The sequence below is a fragment of the Leptopilina heterotoma genome, unplaced genomic scaffold (assembly GCF_015476425.1).
Source record: "Leptopilina heterotoma isolate Lh14 unplaced genomic scaffold, ASM1547642v1 Lhet_76, whole genome shotgun sequence".
Taxonomy (NCBI): Eukaryota; Metazoa; Arthropoda; class Insecta; order Hymenoptera; family Figitidae; genus Leptopilina; species Leptopilina heterotoma.
In genome coordinates this window covers 1,190,346-1,214,085 of record NW_025111175.1, presented here as the reverse complement: position 1 = coordinate 1,214,085, position 23,740 = coordinate 1,190,346, and the positions used below count along the sequence as shown (strand labels likewise).

Genomic DNA, 23,740 nt, shown 5'->3' with positions numbered 1-23,740 from the left:
CCAAAAGCGATTTTCAAGCGACCAGCACAGTGTAACATTTCCTTTCATGTACTCTGATCGTGCCATTGAATTCTCGTTACTTTTCTCTCTCACTCTCTCTCCCTCTCCTATATATATATATATATATATATGCACACAGTACTTTTGCATTTACTTGCTGAATTTATTTACTTTCCCTTGTATATACGCTTTTTATAAAATAAATATCTATTTTACTTGTTCCATTTCATTGAGAAAATTTCAAAAAAATCTTTTTTTGTTTTTAATTCCTATTTAAGGGAAATTAATAATGCTTTTTTTTCGTACATTGGTTCTCCATTTTCTTGTAGCATATATTCCACTTCTCCATTAGCCTTGTCCTTGTCTCGTTGTGTGTCTGGAAACGAAATATTTTTACCGTAGACACACGCGTTTTATGTTACTTTATTTTTGCACTGGAATTGTTTTTGTTTTCTAATTAAAATTCGAAATTATTTATTTTCTTTTTTTTTAAACTGTAAATAATTTGAGATTATTTTCTGTAAAAATTAAAATCAGCTTATCATGAAAATTAAATCAGTTTAAAATTTTAACTTTTTCAAAAGCAATAATTTAATGATTCATCAGTAAAAAGAAAGCTTCTACTGATGAATCAGTAAATTTTACCTGATTCAAAAGCAAGAAGACAGTGATTTAAAGAATTAAAAATTTTAACTGATTCGAATCAGTAAATATTGCATTAAATAAATAAATCACTAATTCGAATCAGTTAAAATTTAAAGTAATTCAGCTAATCAGTAAAAATTGCACTAAATTTAAATCAGTAAATAATTTTTATTCTAAGAATCATTAATTTCAATCACTGACAAATTTTGACTCAATTAATCTGTTTTTAAATTCTGCATCAGTTAAAATTTTTATCTAGTTTAAATTGGTGACTGACTTTTTTTTAAAAATCAGTTAAAATTTACTGATTTATCAGTCAAAGAAAATCTTCTTACAAACTGATTTTTTAGTTTAATTTAGTAAAAGAAAATAAATGAATGAATGAGCAATTATGAATCAGCAAAATTCACTAAGTAGTAAATTCATTAGTAAAAATTACTTATTTATCAGTAAAAATTTCCAATTTATCAGTGAAAATTAATTATTTGTCAACGACAATTCATTGACTGAAGTGAAATTAGTAAAAATTCTTATTTTCAATTAAGTGAATAATTTTTCTATACTGAATCAGGAAATTTCCTTAAAAATCAGTGAAATTTCACTGATTTATTAATAAAAATATATTTTATTCTTGATAGAATTATTTAAAAATTCACGATAATCAATGAATTTAACTGTTTATAGGTGAAAATTACTAATTCTAAATAGAGAATCACAGCACTCTAAATTTCAATTGAATCAGTTAAAATTAACTAATTTTGAAGCAAAAAGTCAGTCACTAATTGAAATAGTAATATTTCTACTGATTTCTACTTAAAAATAACTGATTGACAGTTAAAAATAACTCACATTTTAGTACATTTTTTTAAATATTGATTTAATAAGTCAAATTTAACTACAGTCTTTTACTGATACTCAGTCATTTTTAAACTGACAATCAGTTAATTTTTACTGATTACAGAAATAAAATGTCAGTCACTGACTGTCACAGTGATTTTTAACTGATTCAAATTTAGAGAGAACTGAAAGTTAATGAATTCGTTACTTAAAATTAGGAATTTAATAGTAAAAATTACTGACTGTCATCAGTAAAATTACTGATTTCTAAAACTAAAATAATTTTCTCAATGGATATTAATTTTACTGATTTCAACTCACTAATCGACTTTTCTTTTATGGATCCTACATTTTTATTGAGAATCACCTGAATTTTACTGATTCATCAGTAAAATTTACTGACTCATCAGTAAAAAATTTAAAATCACTAATTTATTAGTCAAAATCAGTCATTTAAACGGAAAAATAACTTGAGCAGGTGTAAAAAGTCATATGAGTAAAAAAATGTTAATATCTGTGAGAAATAAAAATAATAGTGATATTTTACAAACTCATTAACAATTGATTTATTAGTTTGATCATGATAAAAAAATCATTTAAAATTCACTGATTCATTAGTTAATTGATTAACTAGTTTGTTAAAATTATTAACTCATATCAGTTGAAATTACTGATTAATCGAATTAAATATCTGATTTATCAGTTGAAATGATTGATTGATCAGTTAAAATTACTGATTGGTCAGTAAAAAATACAGATTAATCATTAAAAATTACTGTTTGATCAACTAAAATTATTGATTCGTCTGTAAAGAAATAAAAATCAGTGCCTAAAATTTTTACTGATTGAAATAGTTACAATTGTTCAATTTTTGAAAAATAATATTCCCTTTCACACGGTTTTCGAGAAAAATAATTGTACCATAGAAAAAATATCAATAGCTTTTTCATTTAAAGAGAGAAATTTTATAACGTAGTTTTCTGGGATCAAAGGATTGATCGAGAGTGATATCAATGAGAAAAAAAGGAGGAAATGATAAAAGGGTCTTAATGGAACTCGGAACGGCCAAAGAAGAATGTACACGAGGAGAGCACATCGACAACAAAAGGGGGATTGAATTGACATCTGTACGTCCGATTAAAGTCGTGATAGAAGTTCTAGACACGGATCCGTTTCCTTCTCGCGGTGAATCAAACGCTTCATAAATCACTCAATGTTGTCTGAAAGAGCTTCACTTCCTTTTTCTATTTTTTTTTTAACAATACAGTTACTTTTCGTATCATTCTTTATACTTTTCAGAATAACAAAAAAAAAAATTAATTCCATTTCTAAATATTTTGATGAAAAAAAAAATTTACTCAATACTTTTTCTGCTTTTTCTGAATTTTTTGGTAAAATTTTTAAAAACTTGAATTACGTTCAAATTTAAAAATTCTGATTAATAAAATTACTAAAATAAAAAGTACTTTAGTAAATACTTTAGTAAATACTTTAGCCAGTAACTTCCTATAAAGTTTAGTACAAATTTTTTAAAAGTTTGTTTTGAATATGACGAAGTAATTCCAGAAATAATTTAGTAAATTTGACTAAAAATTGTAGTAAATTGATTACTAAAATTACTAAAGTACTTTAGTAAATATTTTAGCAAGTAACTTTCAGAATAGTATTTGTTTTTGAATATAACGAAGTAACTAAAGAAATAATTTAGTTAATATGACTAGTTGAAGCAAATTAATTAATAAAATTACTAAAGTACTTTAAGTAAATACTTTTAAAAGTAACATACTTAATAGTTTAGTAAATTTGATAAAGTTTGTTTTCAATATTGTTTTCAACGAAGTAATTAAAGAAATAATTTAGTAAATTTAAATAAATATTGAGGTAAATTGATTACTAAAATTACTACAATACTTTAGTAAATACTTTAGCAAATAACTTACTAAATAGTTTAGTAATTTTTTTAAAAGTTTGTCTTGATAATGATAAAGTAATTCATGAAATAATTTAGCTTTGCCTAAATTCTGAAATAAAATAATTAATAAAATTACTAAAATACTTTAGTAAATACTTTTTATCGAGTAACTTCCTAAATAGTTTAGTAAATTTGTTTATAGTTTTTTTTATATATGACGAAGTAATTAAAGAAACAATTTAGTAAATGTGACTAAATATTGTGGTAACTGATTACTAAAATTACTAAAGTACTAAAGTAATTTGTATCAATAAAATTATTTTAAGCAAATACTTTAATTATTAATTTTTAAATTTGTTTGCATAAACAAAATATTTACTTAAGTAAATACTTTATTTATATTCATGAAACAATTCTTTAGCAAATACTTTAGTAAAATACAGTGAGTACTTTCTAAAATACTTTAGTAATTTTATTAATATTTACCCAAGTAAATATCCGAAAAATGTTCAGTCATTCTTTTATTAAATCCTCCAGCAAATACCTTAGTAAAATTTAGTAAATCTTTGCTAAATACTTCTGTAAAATTTACCAAATAGTTTCGACACTTTGCAAATACTTTTTAGTAAGAGTCACAATTTTTTAGTAATTTGCAACATTTTACTAATATTCTTGAAATTTTTTCAGCAAATGCTTTAGTAAACTAGAGTAAATATTTCCTAAAATGCTTTAGTAATTTGTTCATTAAAACATTTATTTTACTGTCAATAATTTTACTAGTATTTACTAAAGTATTTACTAAAGTATTTACTTAAAGTATTTACTATAAATACTTAAATAGAATACTAAAAATATTAACTAAATACCAAGCAAATACCCAAGCAATGTTTAGCCTATTTTTTTACTAAATTCTTTAGCAAATACTTTAGTAAAATTTAGTAATTCGTACCTAAATATTAAAACAAAATTTAGCAAATAATTTTAATAAACTTTAGTAAATACTTTTTGGGAAGAATCAAAATATTAGTAATTTGCTCTCATAAATACTTCACCATTTGACGAAACTAAGTAAAAATTAATGGCTAATCTTATTTTTTTTAGTAATTTCCCAAATTATTTAGTTTTTTACTATTTATTTACCAAATATACCAACATTTTTTTTTTTATTTTTTATTACATGTTTGTTTATCTACCGAAACAATGAGTTTTTAATCAAACGAAACTTTATGACAAAAATATTTTTTAAAAATTTTTTTACGATTTTATTGGAATGCATCATCAGCGAGGGAATCTGGTTTTGAAAATTACTCCAAATCTTCTGAAGGAAAAATGGGATTTAAGATACTGCGCTTTCTAAAAGTCGGTCGGAAAATTCCCAAAGGAGCACCATTAGCGACGTGTAATTACCGTTTTCAAAGTTTCACGAACAAAACTGCGATCGACGCGCGGATTCTATATCATCGCGGGACCAGAACATCCTGATTATCGTTCCAACTCTCGTTTCTACATTGGGCTTGCAAAACCAAACTTTTACACATGTAAATAACGATTCTCGGGTTTTCTTTTTAATTTTCCATTTATTATTATTTTCTTTCATTTTTTTCTTTAAACGGGAAAAGGATATTGATAGAAAAATATTTTCTACGTTCTAAACTTTCTCTACTTTAGAGTGAAAATTTATTTTTCGATATTTATTTCTCTCTACAATGAAATAATTCTCGAATTAAACTTAATTTCAAGTCAATTTAATTATTTGCTCATTGAGAATAAATTTATTCAAATAAATAAATAATTAAATTAAGAACTCTAAACGTTTCTATTTTTATTTTTTTCCCCAAAGGAAATTTTTGTTATTCAGAATATTATTATTATTCACAATAATGATGAAATATTAATCTCAAAAAAATTTATGAATAAAAAAATTAATCTCGAAAAATTTACCAATAACAAAATTAATCTTCAAAAATTTACCAATTTAACAAAAATTTCGGAAAAAATTTACCAATAAAAACATTAATCTCGAAAAATTTATCAATAACAAAAATTTCGGAAAAAATTTACCAATAAAAAAATTAATCTCAAAAAATTTTCCAACTAAAAATTTAATCTCGAATAACTTTTACTCGAAGCAATTTTTTGATTATTTAAATTTTGAACAAAAATTGTAAATAAAATTAATTTATCACTACAATTTTTGTTCATTTTTTCTTTACAATCATCTTTTTAATTATAAAAAATTGTTCCTAGACATTTACTATTTTTGAATTAATAAAATTTAGTTTGAAAAGGAATTTTTATATTCGATCTAGAAGGAAAAATTATTTAATTAAATAATAAAAATGATAAATTGATTACTTACACCTCGAGTGGATTTTTTCTGGTCGTTTTGAGTTTGTCTTGTGGGGTTCCATTTGGATATCCTGTGGATGAGTCTCGAGAGGATTCGAGGACCACTGATAAATTCGCTGTGTCATCGCGCATTCTCAGTTAACAACTCTGTAACAAAAATAAATAATTTGCAACGTAAATAAATTTTTATTTTAAATTATACATTTTTTTTATTCCAAAATTAAATTTCATTACGCATTATTAAGAGAAAGAGAATAAAAATAAAATAAGAAAGAATAAGAATATTAAGAATAAGACAATATTAATTAATAATTGATAATTGGTAATTAATCATTCATAATTAATGAAAAATACTAAATTACCTAATATATAAATAAAATAAATAAAATAATAAAGGAATACTTATTTTTTCATTATGGAGAAAAAATTATTCAAAGATATATTAATGTTTATTATTAATTTATTCAATAATAAATTTATTCAATAAATATTATTAATAACAGATTTTAATAAATTAATTCATAATTAATGAAAAATATTAATTATTATGAATTTTAAATGCAGAAAATATAATTATTACATTAATAATATAATTTTTAATAACTTTATTGTTTAATACTAATAAATATTAGGTTAAATAAAAATAATAATTTAAAAAGTCTGTAAAAAAAATAGAATATTTGTTACTTTTGAAACTAAAAACTTATCATTATCTTATATTTCACCTTCACAACTTTCAAGATTATCGAACAAGCATAATATTGCAATAAAAAATTTTAGTACCAAAAATATAAAATTACAATTTTTTTCCATAAATTTTTATTCTTTCACATGTGTCAAAGTTTTGCCATCTTCAAAATTGTACGGTAAAACATTTATAATGTTTGTTTTTTATTTATTATTTAATATTTATAACAAAATAATTATTAAACTAACAAAAAATAAATTTTATGAATTATTTATTTATATTAATTTTTTTTAAATTTAAATATACAGATAGAAAATGAATACGCAACAAAAGAATTTGTATTAAAAAATATAACAAACAATAAATATTAAGTTAAATAATTACTTGCAGTAGTTAATAATTTTTTATTAATTAACAGATTTGTGACTTTATTAAAATAACAATAAGAAGAAAAGAAAACATAAACGTTCATTATGCAATTGTTTAGTTTTACAATTTTATGCATTATGTGTATCATAATACATTATCGTTCAATTGCTGCTATTCCATCAGACGATAAATATTTTCATCATCATAAAAGTAGAGCGTATGGTAAGTTAAAATTTTTATGTTCATAAGCAAAAATATGTATTTTTTTCTATTAAAAATATGTAAATTATTTATAATTTTTAATAAACGAATTTTTTTGATAGTTCACTGCATTGAACAAGTTTTTTGGAAGGATGATTACGAAGACTATAATTACAAGGCATTTGTGTGCGTGAGAAGCAGAACAGTATTTGCTTCACTTCACTTAGCTAGAGGTTAATATCTAATATAAATCATTTTTGCTAAATAAAATTAATCAAAAATTTTTAATATTTACAGAAAAATAAATAAAATTTCGAATTTTTAATATATTTTTCATTTTTTAGAATATTTATTTACATATTTATTTATTTATTTATTTACCACTTAATAATATTAAACGCGACAAACTCTATTACTGTTGACTTGAAGTCTCCCTTGAAATATTTACTTTAATTAAATTTTATTTAATTTTCATTATTATTGCTAAATTATTATTTAAACTTAATAATAAAAAAAAATATTATTTATTTCTAGAAAATTGCATTGAAGAGTACGAAAATGGATATCGTTGTGTATAAAAAATATAAAATTATGAGAATAAATCAAATCTTTCTTTACAAAAAAAAAAAAAATATTCTCGAAATGTACAATATGAATGTAATTATAAGTGTAAATAAAAATTATTATTTACATTGACTCAGGGTGATCGTTCATTTTAAAAATTTTTTGACCTGTTATAAAAATATGCACATAAAAAATAAATATAATTTGAAGGCAATTATTAACTTATTATTTACTTATTAATAAAAATATTAATAAATTAATTGAACATTAATTGAAAATAATAAAAATATTAGTTAATTAATTTAAAATTGATAAAAATGTTATTAAATTAATTTAAAAAAACCGCTGCCAAGTTGTATTTTTTTATATAATTTTGGTGCTCATTTCATGAACACTTTACTTCCTCATAGAGATAAAAATAATAGAAATATATGAATGACTTTTTATAAATATGGTAAAAGTGATTAAATTTTGGATCAATAAATGTATTTTTAAATACCCTACAAAATAGTTACAATAATTTAATAGTTAAATAAAAATTTTCAATTAAAAAAGTTGAGAAAATGTCATTTTTCACAATTTTTGGTTTTTAAAATACCAATAATTTTGAAATTTATTATCGAATTAGGTTCAAAAATAGGTCAATCGAAGCGTTTTTTAATGCTCTACAAGTTGATAACAATAATTTTAAAGTTACTTCTACGTTTCTTAACAAAATTTTCAAAAAAGTCTTATTTTCCAAAATTTTTGATTTTTAAAAGTTTAATAACTCCGGTTAATATGGACGAAAAATGTTCAATTAGGGCTCAAAAGATGCGTCTTAAAAAACTCTACAAAATTATGGAAAAACATTTATAGGTGTCCTAACATTTTTTTAAAGTTATGGGAAAAAAACGTTTTTTTGCAAAATTAAAAATCAAAAAAAAATTTAGTTAAACTTTATTAATATATCAGAAAGTACTCTCGCTTTATGTCCGCAGGTGAGATCTACAATTTAAAAAAAAATTTAGTCCAATATCTCTTCATGATTTCGAGATATTTATGAAAATGTGATGTTTACACACACACACACACACACACATACGGAATGACATTTTTTAAAAATGTCATTTTTGAACTCCTGAGGTCAAATAACATAAAGATATGTCAAAAAATCGAACTCGAAAAATTTCGGTATTACAATACTTCCTCTATGAGGAAGTAATAAAAATTAATGAAAATACATCAAATTAATTTATAATTAATAATCACAGAAGAATAATGTTGCAATAAAAAATTTTAGCACTAAAAATATAAAATTACAATTTTTATTTTTTTATTTAAGGGCATATCTCTAGAACCTTTAACTTTTCAATGAGAAAAAATTTGTTAATTTTTTATTGAGCACAGTATTGAAACTCTGTCTACATAAACTTTAAGAAATAAGCTTTCAAAATATCCAAGTGGACAGATAAAATGATTCGTCTTCAAAAAGTTATAAACTATTTAAAATTGCGAATTATTTTTAACGTGCAACAAAAAAATATTTAACAGGTGTTTGTTTTTTAGAATCGAAAACAGTTGAAAGTAATTAACTGAGGGGTTATAATTTATAATATAATAATTATATTATTATATAATATATTACTTTTGTATTTATTATATTATTACTAGTCATTAACATTACTTTTCTTTTATTTTTTGTTTGAATTACTAAAAAATTAAAATGGTTTTTATTTTAAAAATAGATTTTAATTAAACTGAATTGTAAAAATATGAAATTATAATGTATAAAGTTTACCTTGCAATTTCCAGATACATTTTATTTAAATTTAACACTCATAAACTTTCCAATTTCTATTCATTTTTTTCTATTTTTCTTTTTTCTTATATATCTTATTTTTTTCGATCATTTATTCTGTCTAAAAAATCAAAATATAAACATTGAAACTTAACCTTCAGTTTTATTTATTAACAGTTTCTATAAAAAAGTGAGAATCGACAACTTCATACTTAACAATTTCTTTTCTAAAAACTTTTGGTTGATTACGGTCGACCGTAATTGACAAATATTTTTACATTATCTTTGCAATAAAGTATTTTTTCTTGAAGCACATTCACTGGATGTTAAATGGCACATGCGAAAATATTTACAAGTACTCTTAAAATACTTTTATTTGATTTTCGTGGAGTATCACTCGAATTACGGTCATTTTCAAATTTTGTACGCGCGTGTTTTCTGTTATTTAAATTACAACAGTTTTTTGAAGACACGAGGCACATCAATTTACTATGTCTCAAAATAATTCTAATAATTTGAACTTTTATTTCCCGTAAGTCATTTTGATGTGCCATTTGTCTTATTAATGAAAAATGATAAATATCTCGATTACGATCAAAAAGGTTAAAAGTGAGGGACAACGTTTGAAAGCTTATAACTTTTTTCAAAATTAACAAATTTTTAATTTTCATACGGAAAAGTGTTCACTGTTTAATTAACTTTAAAAAGATGCGTCTTAGAATTAGTAACTCTTATTCATTACAAAGTTTTATCGTTTAACCCATCCGAGAGTATGGTTAGGGACAAGTAGATATTGTAAAAAATCGGGCACTCAGATTGGAATAATTATTGATATATTTAATAAATTAATGTAAAACCTTTTGGAACTGATTCATCTTATCAAGCTTTAATATTTCCAACAAAAATAAAGTAAAAAGTTATTGAAATTATCGAAATATATGCGAGGGACATGAAAGTTAAAGGTTCCAGAGATATGCCCTTAAATATCTATTCGTTACCATGTGGCAACGTTTTAACATCTTCAAAATTTTAAAATAAAAATTATTATACACATAGAGTTCATAATTTTTGCTAAATAAAATTAATAAAGAATTTAAAATTCTGTTTACAGGGAAATTATTACGAATTTTTATAAAATTTCACAGAATTTGAATATTTATTTTCATATTTATTTATTTACCACTTATTTATTTATTAATATTTATTAATATTAAACAGGACAAACTCTATAAATACTGTTGACTTCAAATATTTACTGTAATTAAATTTTCTCGAATTTTCTTTAATTTTTTTGAGTATTTTAAATTATTCTTTAAACTTTATAATTTACTATTTATACTTTTATTATTAATTATTATTTTATTCTTACTTTTTTGCACTGTAAAAAAAATTTATTTTTCTATTTATTTACAGTAAAATTAATTTGAACAAAAAATGCTCTTTCGAACTCTTTGATATCAAGAAACCTACTTTTCACGGGGGGAAAATTACTTTTCTAAAATTACGTCTCTTGATTCTAATAAGAAGATTTTTTTCTGGTGTAATAACCATTATTTCACCAAGATTCGTTTGGCAAAAGTTCACAAAAGTCGAGTCTGAGATTTTGTGTTTGTGTGTGTGTGTGTGTGTGTATGTCTAGGCGGAGAGTAAAGAGAAGATTATTATATATATATTGCAAAGAGAAACGATTGTCTTGGAGGAGAAAAAAAAATGGAAAAACTGTTGAAAAAGGCCTTCTAACGAAGTTTCTTTCCTTTTATCAAAGTCTCTCTCGTGTATTTTTCCCCTATTTTAATATTTATCTTACGAATTCCTCTCTTTTACGCTTAAAAAAGAAAAAAACAAATGTCAAACAGTTTGCGAATCATTTTTCAAATGAGTTTCATCCGCAAAATTGAAGGTAAAAAAAATGTTTTTAAATTCAACCACTAACGAAAGGAAAGACAATTTTTTTTTTAAAATACGACTAATTTTCCATTTTTGATAATATTTTCATAGAAAACTCCGATAAAAACTGCAGGATAAAAAGTTCGAGACTAAATAAAATTCAAAACTAAATTATAAGGCGAATTAATTCATAAAATTATTTTGAAATTTTTTTACCTTCCCATCGAAAATGAGATACTTTTCTTTTATCTTTACAAAGATCTTTTTTGTTTTCTTTAAAATTATTCCAGACGAGAAGTATAAAAATAATACGAAATTTATTAAAGACCGGAAATGTACTACAAATTGTGATTGTTTGATGATCAGTTTGAAAAACGTACTTTAACCTTATGTGATTGTTAGTCTTTGGTTTGCCAATAAATGTAGGCGCGTGCTATGATGACCTGAAAAGATGACTAAAAATAATTCGCGAACCTTGCCAGAAAAGAATATTTCTCTAATTCCTCATTTCCTTTCCTTAAAAATATAGTAATTTCGCGACTGAATAACGAAAGTCAAATCAATAATAATAATAAAATAATTATGATTACTATTGTTAATTACATTAGAAGTACTTATAATTCATTAGTAATTTTATTAGTAATTTATTAGTACAGTAATTATTGATAACAATAACAGGAATTATAATAATTTTAATAACAACTGAATGGAATATTTTTGTAAATTTTCTAATTTTACTTAAAACTATAAAACATGAAGATATCGATAATTCCGAGTCTTCGACTCGGAATGATCGATTTCTTCGTGTTTTATAACAATTAAAGATGACCGAGTGATAAAATCATCAATTAAATTATTATTTTCAACAATTCTTAAATAAAATTCTTCTTTAAATCAATTACTTTCAATAAATTTCGAAAAAGTTCTTAAATAATTTTCAAATCCATTTGCTTACAATATTCAATTTTACGAAATTTCAATTATTTGTAAATTTTTCTACTAAAATATTCGAACATAAAAATTTAAAATAATATTAAAGAAATTTAATTAAACTATTTTAAAAAAATTAATTTCAAAAAATTCAGGCAATAATGGTTTTTATATTCAATTATTATCTAAAATTTTAACTAAAATTCATTTTTATATCAATTTTTATTACAAAATTCTACTAGAATTTAATTATTTAAATACAAAAATAAATAGTTTATTCAATAATTGAATGTTTCTTAAAATTCAATTCTCATAAAGAATTTAATCAACAAACTTTTAAATAATTGAATTCTTTCGACGAATTTTAATAAAAATTTTAAGAATAATTACATTTTTCGAGAAATTGGATTAAACTTTTATGAAAAAATAATTGAAATTCTGCGATGAGTTTTATTATTTAAGAAAATAATTGAAATTCTGCAAATGGATTTTTTATTTAAGAAAATAATTGAATTCCTAAGAAGAATTTTATTATTTATGAAAATAATTGAATGATTGCAAAAAAATACGTAAAAAATTTGTAAATAATTGAATTCCTGTGAAATTTTTATTATTTTTTGAAAATAATTAAAGGTTTGTGTAGAATTTAATTAATTCTTTTTTTCAAATAATTGAATTCTATTGGAAAATTTTATTAGAATAGTAGATACCCATTAAAAATCATTGAATTGAGGAAAATTTTTGAAAATATATCAAATTTTTAATTAATTGAATTCTTTTGATGAATTTTAAGAAAATTTCTAAGAATAATTCCATTTTTCGAGAAATTGGATTAAAATTATTAAAAATAATTTCAATTTTGCGATGAGTTTTATTATTTGTGAAAATAATTGAATCCCTAAGAAGAATTTTATTATTTTTTAACAATATTTAATTTTTGCGAAGAATATTATTTTACTTTTGAAAATAATTGAATTTCTTCAATAATAATTTGTAATTTTTTCAAAATTAATTTTTTCTTCGTACCTATTATTAACAAATATTCTCCTATAAATTATTAAAATAAATTATTTGAATAAAAAAGTAAATAGTTTATTGAATAATTGAATATTTCTTAAAATTCAATTCCCATAAAGAATTTTATCAGAAAATTTTAAAATAATTAAATTCTTTCAACGAATCTTAATAAAATTTTTAAGAATAATTACATTTTTCGAGAAATTTGATTAAAATTGTAGGTTGAAAATAATTGAAATTCTGCAATGAGTTTTATTATTTAAGAAAATAATTGAATTCCTAAAAAAAATGTTATTATTTACACAAATAATTGAATCCGTGTTAAAATTTTATTATTTATGAAAATAATTGAATGATTGCAAAGAAATTTATAGAAAATTTGTAAATAACTGAATTCCTGTGAAATTTTTATTATTTTATGAAAATAATTAAAGGTTTGTGAATTTTATTAAATTTGTTTTAAATAATTGAATTCTTTTGGAAAATTTTATTAAAATATTAGATATTAAAAAACATTAAATTGAGAAAATTTTTGAAAATTATTGAAATTTTGACAAAAATTTTATTTAAATTTTTGAAAATAATTGAATTTTGGAGAAGAATTTTATTTAAATTTTTGAAAATAATTGAATTTCGGAGAAGAATTTAATTATTTCTAAAGATAATTCCAATGGGACACTTGAGGAATTAAATTCTTTTTGTTATTGAAGAGGTATTTTTTTTTCAAATTGCAACAAAAAATTTTTTGGCAAAAATATTTTCTTGAAGCAGTAAAAAGAAATTAATTTCACCGAATATTAAATTTCGTTATTTGACCTAAATTGAAGGGAGGGAAAAAAAAATAAGTGCGCGGGAATTTTCATGTAAAAATTCTAATTGAATTACGGTAAGCGTTTAAATATACATTTTAATTTTTTTTCTATATAGTAAAATGATATGGTTTAGCACAGTTTAGTTGGATGGAGAGCGGATTACGTGGTCGTAAACCATGTGACACAGTGGAAGTTGCTTTTCAAGGGGTAATTGAGTTGAGAGTGGGTGTGTGTGTGTGTGTGTGTATGTGTGAGTGTGTGCAAAAGTGGTAGGATCCAGTCTCGTCCTGTGGTTCAACTTGTGGGTACGAACCACGCGGGTGCGACAAAACGTTACGAAGAGAGACTGAGAGAGAGAGAGAGACCTTTCTCTCCTCGCGCCCTATCACCCTCCTCAAACCTCAAACTCACTATTCCCGCTTTTCCTTCCGGTTCTATGCTCATTGATGATTTATAACAATAGTTTTGCAAAATTTCTAAATTCAACGAACCTCATTTATTTATAACACTTTATGTTGGCGTTTCTGTGTGCCCTCAAAACTATTTCCAAAACACTTGTTTACATTTTCCGTTAATGAAAGTGAAAATTAGTGAAAATATTTTTCAAAGTATTTTATGTATTTTTATTTAATTCTCCTGTTTAGATGAAATATATTATTTTTATTAAATATCAATTATTTTTTATTCAATTATTATAATTAGGCAATTCTTATATAATATTGCAGTGAAATATTCTTTCAATCATTTACGGAATAATTTATTTTTATAAAAATAAAATTTTTATAAAAATAAATTATTCCATGAAAGATTGAAAGAATTATCTGATTTTTAGAGAAATTTTGACTTTTTCTCAAACCCTAAAAATATTATAGTTTGCTCTAAAAATAATTAAAACTCCAAAATATATTTATAACACAATTTTATAAAAATATTTTTAACTCCAAATTCATTTGGAACTTAAATATATTTTTTGAAATAAATATTTAATTATTATCCATTATTTTTCCATAGGAAGATTTAAAAAAAATCCAAATTTCAAATCCTTTAAAATCGAATAATTTTCAAAAATTGCTACTGTAACTTTTTAAAAATTATTTTCAAAATTTCAATTCAATTATTTTCTAGAAATTTTAACTAAAATATTTCTAAAATCCACTTGTTTACAAGACAATTTCACGAAATTTTGAATAATTTGAAATTCTTTCAATTAAAAATTATATATTTAAAAATATAACTAATTTAAAAAAAATGTAAATAAAAATGTTTTAAAAAACTAACTTATTCAGAATTTTTAATTAAAATCTTTTACAATTCAACTTTTCTAAAAGTTCAATTTGAAACTTTTTAAAATTTTATATTAATATTGCTATATTAATATTAGTAATATTAATTTAACATTCTAAAATATAGAAAAAGTTGCTTATGAATTTTTAAAAAATTTATTTTCTAAACAAAGAAATTTTATTTATTTTTATTTTTTATTTACTTTATTTATTATTTAAAAATTAATTTTTATAAATTTAGTATCGCTTTTATTCTAATTAGTTCAAATTTTTACTAATTCAAATTTGTTTTGTTACAATATTATTGCAATAAAAAAAATTTTAAATTGATTTATTTTTCTCTATTTTATAGGATGTGAAATTTTTTTCGACGAATTTAATTAAAATTATATTCTGTTTAATTATTGTTAGAAACAGAAAGAATATAAAATTAAATTTAATATTTCCTTTTTTTAAGTCTGTTACGTTGGACAAGAAAATTCATTCTAATTTTCTTATAAATTCCAGAAATTGAATATTTTTCCAGTACTTTTGATAAAATTCCCTGACAAAATAAAACGATTTTATAGAAGATCATTTAATCTTTTTTAATGAAATATAATTAATAAGTCTTAAAATAAATGTTTCTATTTTTCTCACAAAATAATCAGTTTTAAAAAAAAAATTTCCAAAATCCCGGTCAAGTTAAACATTATTCTTTTAATATATAAAAATCACTCTCTCGTTACTCTTTGTTTGAAAAGATTTTTTTTTCAAGATTAGGAGAACATTATTTTATTTAGTAGAAAATTTGTTTTTGCACACAATGCCTATTTATCTTTAATTTTTTTTCTATTCTTCTAGTGGCAATAATTTGTCAACGAAAATTGAGTAGCAGACAAAAAAAAGTAATAAATTTTAAGTACCAAAGAGAAAGAAAAAAAAATTTTTAAATAAAAATTGAATTTACTGCAATTTACAAAATGTATAATTAAGTAATTTTTTTTAACGAAAAAAAATTTTTTGATTTTTTTGTATGTAAAGAATTGAAGCTAAAAATGTTAAGTTATCGGTTAAAATTATCTTTTTATTTTCCTCATTTATTATGTTTATATTTTTTATTTATTTCAATTTAAATATTAATTAAATTATTTTCACATTTTATTTTTTTACAATATTTTAATGTTAATTTAGTCCTGAATATAAAGTATATTCATATTCTAATTATTTATAAAAATTTCTCTTTATTTGTCCACTCTATTTTTTGTATATCGTATTGATTAATTATCTACCCCAATAGAAAGGAATATTTCATTCATATTCCTGGAATATGAATATTCCATTGGAGCATTCCAAAAAAATATTACATATTCACATTTAAGGAATATTAAAATATCCGAACGTTGGAATGTTCCTGTAGAACAGTTCCTTTCCTTTGGAATATTCCAATGGAATTTTGTGAGAAACATTTTTTATTATATTATTAATATTCTTTATAATATTTATCAATTTTCGCGATATTTTTAAATAAATTATCAATATATTTTTAACTGAAAAAGTTGTAAATTCAAAAAATAATATTCCATTGGAATATTTTATTAATATTCCCACGCAATATCGCTACTATATTGTAATGGAATATTCCCAAATTATTCTAAAAAAAACATTCCAAAAAAATGTTTTGGTATTCAAAATTTTAATCTTCCAAAAATTTTGATGGAATATTCCAAAGAAATATTCCCAATATTCCAAAGTAATATGACTAATGATATATATTTTTAATATTCCAATATTAAAAATATTAATATTCCAAATTATTTTAATATTTCAATATTAAAAATATTAATATTCCAAATTATTTTAATATTTCAATATTAAAAATATTAATATTCCAAATTATTTTATATTCCAATATTAAAAATATTAATATATTGTAAATTATTTTAATATTCCAAATACATATTACCAATATTCTATTAAAATATTCCACAAAAATTGTGAATGCAATATTCCATGCTTTTTGGGGATAATTATGTATTTCTCGATGAAAATTTAATTTTTAGTTTCGAGTAAAATTGAAAATAAAAATATGAAACATTTCCCCTTGAAATAGTCGACTTATAAATAGAATTTTGAAGTGATATTTAAACGTTTAATTAATCGCATTTAAACTTAAGAGTACTTTAGAAACAATTAATTGAAACTCTAAATTCTCTTTTAGGAAAATTTTGAATTATTTTGGCAATCGTGTGTGTGTGTGTAGGTACTTCATTCGGAATCCTCTTTCCACAAGGCCAGTTTGAAACTTTAAATCTGGCAGACAAGCCATGCACGTTTCGCAACAGCCGTAGGCAAAACAGACATGTCTCTTCGGCTTTTAACGATTATCTGTCGCACACGTTACATTAAAAGGAAATTTCTATTGGGTGCACGTATAGAAAAGTTTTACGTGTCCCCCTTTTCCCTTCGCGCACCCTCTCAGCAGACACATTTTTTAAAAGGAGCGATTAAAGTGTTTCCTACATTGTAGATGTACATTTATGAAAAAAAAAAAAAAAATTCTATTTTTTTTCGATTTTTTGTTTCTAAACAAAAAATCGAAAACATATTTGTTCATATAGTTTGCATAAGAACTGAAGGCAGAAAATATTTAAATTGTAATTAAAATTAACATTTCAAAAAGCTATGTATTAATGCGTAGTTGAAAAAAGAAGTTTGGAAATTAATTTGTAGCAGGTGCAACGATTCTTATTTGCTTGACTTATTGCAATTAATTCTTTCAATTATTCAAATACTTTCAATAATTAAACTATAAAAAAAATCTATCACTTCGCAAAAATTAAAATTAATAACTCAAAATAATATTAGACTCTTTTTTACCTTAGCTTTTTTTTTTTTTTTTTTTTGAAGCACAAAATTTGTTTTAAAAACACTTCGAAAATCTATTTCTCCAGAGTCCACATAAAAATCTCAAACAGATGCCCCAGCAAGTAAACTAGGGAAAAAATAGCCTGCTTGGAAGCTTCTTAGCTTGAGAGTGAAAATAAACGAGAGCTTTTTGGGTTTTTTGAAAAACGAGAAAATATGAGTAGAATATAAATTCAATGATGAAAAAAGAAAAATGAAGAGAAAAAAACATAATATTTCGAGTTTAGAATAAATTATTAATTTTCTTGCATAATATTAATAATAAAGACTGCTTGAAATAAATTAAAGTATTAAATGTTGGAAAGGGTTGCTGCTTTAATTGGTCCAGGGACTTGCGTTATAATTGGTTCTGGGACTCGACACAGCCCTAAGCAAATAATCCTTTTGGATAAGCCTTGACCTAATCTAGGTTATGGGGAAACCACACGGTGATATATTCATCTAAACCGGAAATTACCGCAAGAGAGAAATTATTATTTCAAAATTTTTTTAATTTTCATTTATAAATTTCTTTACCTAGAAAATTTATTAAAAATACATTATAAAAAAAAATAAAACTAATTATATATTCATGTTTATTTATTTTCACATATAATTAATAATAGATTTATATAACTCTAATGTAGGACGGAATATTCCATTCACAGTCCTGGAATATTCCATCAAAACATTGGGAATATTCCTCTGGAATATTTCAGAAAAAAATTCTCTGGAATGTAATATTTTAGAAATATTAAAATATCCAACTTTTGGAATTGGAAATTTAAAAAAGAATATTCCAAGTGGATAAATAATATTCCATCAAAATATTCTAGAAATATTCCATCGAAATATTCCTATATTATGTCACATGTGTTCTATAGAGGTGAAGTATAATTAATTCCAATTTTTAAATTAATGATTTTGTAAAATTCGTTAAGAATATTTTTTTTTAAATAATAAATTGATTGATTAATGGAAAATTATCGTTTTTTCTAATTTCAAAAATATTAAGAGAAAACTATTATTAAACTACTTTGACTTTTTCTGAAAAAAAAACACAGTGTCTGATTAAAAAAAGAGCAATGAATAAAATTAGGAAAATTTAGAACAAAGAGATAGAGAGAAGAGAAAAATTGAGAAAAAAAATAAGTTTTGACAATTAATTTTCCCTCCTCTACGGATAACAAGTATATGAGATTTTTTTTCGAGAGTAGAGTAATTCTTTTATTTTTTTTTTAAATATGAGATTTTCTCTCTCTTTTTTTAATCAGTCAGAGAAAATGTCTTTTGTGAGATGAAAGAGTGAATGAATTGACGTTACAATGGTTCGTGTGTTAATCTACCTGATGGAGTGGATTATTTTTCACCGAGGTGTGTGACTGTGCTTTTTTTTTTATTTTTAAAGCAGAAAAAATATTTCACGCAAAAAGCTATTAAGTCAAATGAATAGAGATGCCCGAGAAAAATTGTCTAATTATAACGCGACGTCTGATTGTTAGCAATTGAAATAGAAAACACGTGGAAAAAAAAATTCTTTCTTTGCAGAAATTCAAAATAAATTCTAATTTTTATTTATATAGGAAAGAGATTTTTTAAATAATTAATAAAATTAATTTAATTAATTTTAATAATTATATAAATTATTAAATTCAATAATTATTAATCATTTATTTTCTTCATATTATAAATTTTGAATGAAATTTTCGTTTCTTTTTTTCCAAATTTCATTAGAAATTAATTGTCCAGTTTTTTGTTTCTAAACAAATTCTATTTTTTTCCTACTTGAAATTGCAAACATTTAATGGTAAAAAGTGTAAATATTTCTTTGTAAATATTTAACTGCAAAAATTGTAAATATTTAACTGTAAAAATTATAAATATTTATAAATAAAAATTTGTAAATATTCAATTGTAAAATTCGAAAATTTTTATTTATGGGAAAAATTTTAATGACTAATCTAATTAACTGTATGTTTATCACAAACAATAATTGAACAATATTAATAGAAGAAAACCTCTCGAGTATAAATATTGACAAATGAATCAGAGATTAGAAATTTTAATTTGTTTTTCACGCGATTTTATAATGCAAGTAAGTTTATCGATTTTCACGCAATTTTCGAATCCATTTATCATAAATATTAACAAAAACTCTTTGTGGTCTTCCGGAAATTAAAAAAAAATTTAAATAAACAATTAAAATGCTGGTTTTTGTTTTTGATAAATGACACGTACATTCATTACAATGACCTCTCGCTCGTTATAATCATGACAGAATTAATTACATTCGCAATTTAATTACGTTAAATTTTCGAATAATTATTTTAGTTTTCAAAACTAATTTTTTAATTAAAAAATTTTTATAAAATGTTTACAGTAAAATGTTAATTTGAAATAATTTACTTAAAGTGCTTATTTTTAATTTTTTGTTCCCAAAAGAAGATTTTTATTCAATTTATAAGATTAGTGTTTCGTTTAATTTTTACTATTATAAATAATCACTGACTAGTACAATTAATTATTAATTAATAAAAATTTATTAATTTCCTTATTTTAATTATTTTTTTTTTCTTTTTACATTTATTTATTTACATAATAAACGGGCTTTATTGTTATTTTGTTTTTTATTTAATTTTTTTTCATATTTTACTTCTTTCTAGGTGAACATTATTTTTGATAATTTTATTGACTAATTAATTTATATAATTATTAATTAATAGTTATTAACTAATGAGTCGATAAAATTATTTAAAATAACAAGAATAACAAAAATAACAAATATTGAAACAAATAATTATAATAAATAAATATAAAATACAATAAATAATTATTTAGTTAATTAATCAATAAAATTACCAAAAATACTAGTTTTTTCATACTAATTAATTTTTTTTATTATTTGTATATTATTATCTCCACTACCATTAAAAATTAATCCCTTTGACATATTTGCTGATCGTCAATTATTTTTCCTTTTTCACTATATGAAAGGGAGTATCTATTTTTTCACCGAGAGCTTTCATTTTTTTCTCTATGAAAATTAAGGTTAAAATTCCTATTTTTTTCTGTTACTCAATTTAATTAAAAATTACTTTTTCTTTTTCATTTTCCACGTAAAAAATCTGGTATAAATTACGAAGAAAAAATAAAAAGTGTTTTTAAATAAATAGTAAAAATAAATTGAAAAATTAATTGTAAAAATAAATTGTAAAAATAAATTGTAAAAATAAATTGCAAAAATAAATTGTAAAAATAAATTCTAAAAATCGTAGTTGTAAAGTGAAAAAAAGTGATTGTAAAAAAATTAATACTTTGTTTAAATAAACAAATAGAAAAAAATGCATAACTGGGAAAAATACCTGAACTCAGCTACTGTTTCCAATCAATATCCCAAATATGTCTGATATGCACGACTCTTGTGAACTCGGATGATGAGTTAACCGGGCCCTTCATAAGTGTCCTTCTCGATAACCGTGATACACTTTTTTTTCACCCGTCTTTTCTCGCGCGCACTCACGAGACACTTATAAAAGCACTTGGGGAAAAAATTTCACGAAATATCGTTTAATTCACAATTTTTCTAGAGTCCTATTTATAATTTATTTTTCTATTTTTTCTAGATTTTTAATTTTTCTTTTCGATATATTTTAAAAAATTTTTTTTTTCGATATATTTTCTTGATTTTCTATAATTTAAATAAAGTCAATAAGACTAAATTTTAAGACACACACACACATACACACACTAATGACGATAATTATAAAAAACAAATTTTCCCTTTACTTTCGGGCACTTGAAAAGAATTATTTTCTTTGTTTAAAGAAAAAAGATTTTAAAATCACAATTATTGATCGCACAGAGACTGTGTGAAATACTGAAGAGTTCCTCTGACAGTCTTTTCTTTTATACTAAAGTGGAAGACACCTTAATGAGCCGATAACACGGTATGTTGACAATATTAACTTCGTGACACTTCTTTTGAGAAAAATTTAAATTTCTCTTAATTTTCTATTTTAGAAAAATAATTAATTTAAATAATTATACTTTAAAAAAATATTTACTTTCGTTAATAAAGTTTTGTTTCCTTTTCGATCGAATAATTCAGAGCTTATTATTTTATTTTCTCAAATACCAAATAGAAACTAAATACCTTATAATAAAATTGAATAGAAAAAATCTAACTGAAAATTACAAATTCTTTACTATATATCTAAAGAAAAGTATTATAAATTTTCCCGATAATAATCACTGCAGTGACGCCAGGAGCAATATTAATGGGATAATCCTCATCTTGAAAATAAATTGTCCAACGCGATTCAATAATATTCATCAAAAATAATTTTTCAAAAAGAGATTATAAAAGAAAAATGAGAAATTTTCAAATAAAATTGAAAAAATTATTTTCAAACCTATATGTAAATTAAAATGTAGCAATAAAAAAATGAAAAAAAAATTAATGAAAAGAAATAAAAAATGAAAACTTGTCAATAAATAAATGAATAAAGAAAATAAAGAGTGCAAAACTTAAAATTCAACTTTTAATTTTTTTCAACTGGCAAACTATTTTTAAAAAAGCAGACTCGTGCGAACAAAAGTGCAACATGTTCTACTCAATTCTTATTGATGTTGAAATTCAAAATAATAAAATGAGACAATAAAGTGCAGGAAACTCGTAAAGTAAATAACTAAATTTCCTCTCTCTTACAAACAATAAGAATATAAATTATTTTTTTGTAATTATTTTTGTTTTTAATATTTTTACTTATGCTAATATTATTATAATGATAATTAGAATATTATTAATTATTAGTTAATCATTAATTAATCATTAATTAAATAATTAATGTTATTTTTAAATTAATAGTATTATAGTTCTATTTAATTTATTTATTTCTATTTATTATTTACTATAAACGGGACATTATGACGTTTATAATTATTTTTAATTTTATTGATTTTAATAATTTTCATCATTATTAATTTTATTAATTTTATTATAGTTTTATTATTGTCTACTATATTATTATTTTTATTATTAATTCTATGCATTGAATATTCAAATTTGAATAAATAGAATAAATATCAATAGAATTGAATAAATTTAATTTTATTATTACTATTAATTATTATTATTAATTAATATTAAATATTATTTATAATTATTATAAAAAATATGAATAACAATAAATAAAAATACAATGTTATAGCAAAAATGACTAATTCGATTGTTATCGCAGAGTTTTTTTTTGTTACAAAACAACTTCGAGTTTAATTTTACTGCAAACCCGGAAGTGAGACACTATTGTCCTGCCTGGGGCAACATTGACCCCTAAAAGAAGAGGTTCAAGGCCACGTGCTCTAAAACACATCAAGGTCTCAAGGTCTAGGTCGTCGGTGAAGCAGACACCTAGCCACTGCAGAACTATCGATTACCCCACTTTTTTTTCTAAACTGGGAAATTTTTTTTCAATTTTCTTCAAAAAATAATAAGATCCTTTCTTGCAATTTTCTTTTTAAAAAAATCACTTTTTTATATTTTGCATAAATATAAAGTAGGTTATTTTTTTCACTTGATAA

The 23,740-nt window shown here is 22.1% G+C and overlaps 1 protein-coding gene across 5 annotated transcripts in view; it reads right to left on the bottom strand.

Annotated features, from left to right (window-relative positions):
• LOC122510812 (multidrug resistance protein homolog 49-like) overlaps positions 1-23,740 on the bottom strand; it is a 122,001-nt gene that overhangs the window by 43,326 nt on the left and 54,935 nt on the right. For 2 of the 5 annotated variants that reach the window (XM_043625718.1, XM_043625717.1), the window contains exons 5-6: positions 5,754-5,890; positions 307-376 (exon numbers count right to left, since the gene is read on the bottom strand). In XM_043625718.1, the coding sequence (XP_043481653.1) occupies positions 307-376; positions 5,754-5,868 (185 nt within the window). In that variant the 5' untranslated portion in view covers positions 5,869-5,890. Of the gene's footprint in view, positions 1-306; positions 377-5,753; positions 5,891-21,522; positions 21,762-23,740 lie in introns of those variants that run through there. The other 3 variants (XM_043625719.1, XM_043625721.1, XM_043625720.1) reach the window with 3 other exon arrangements.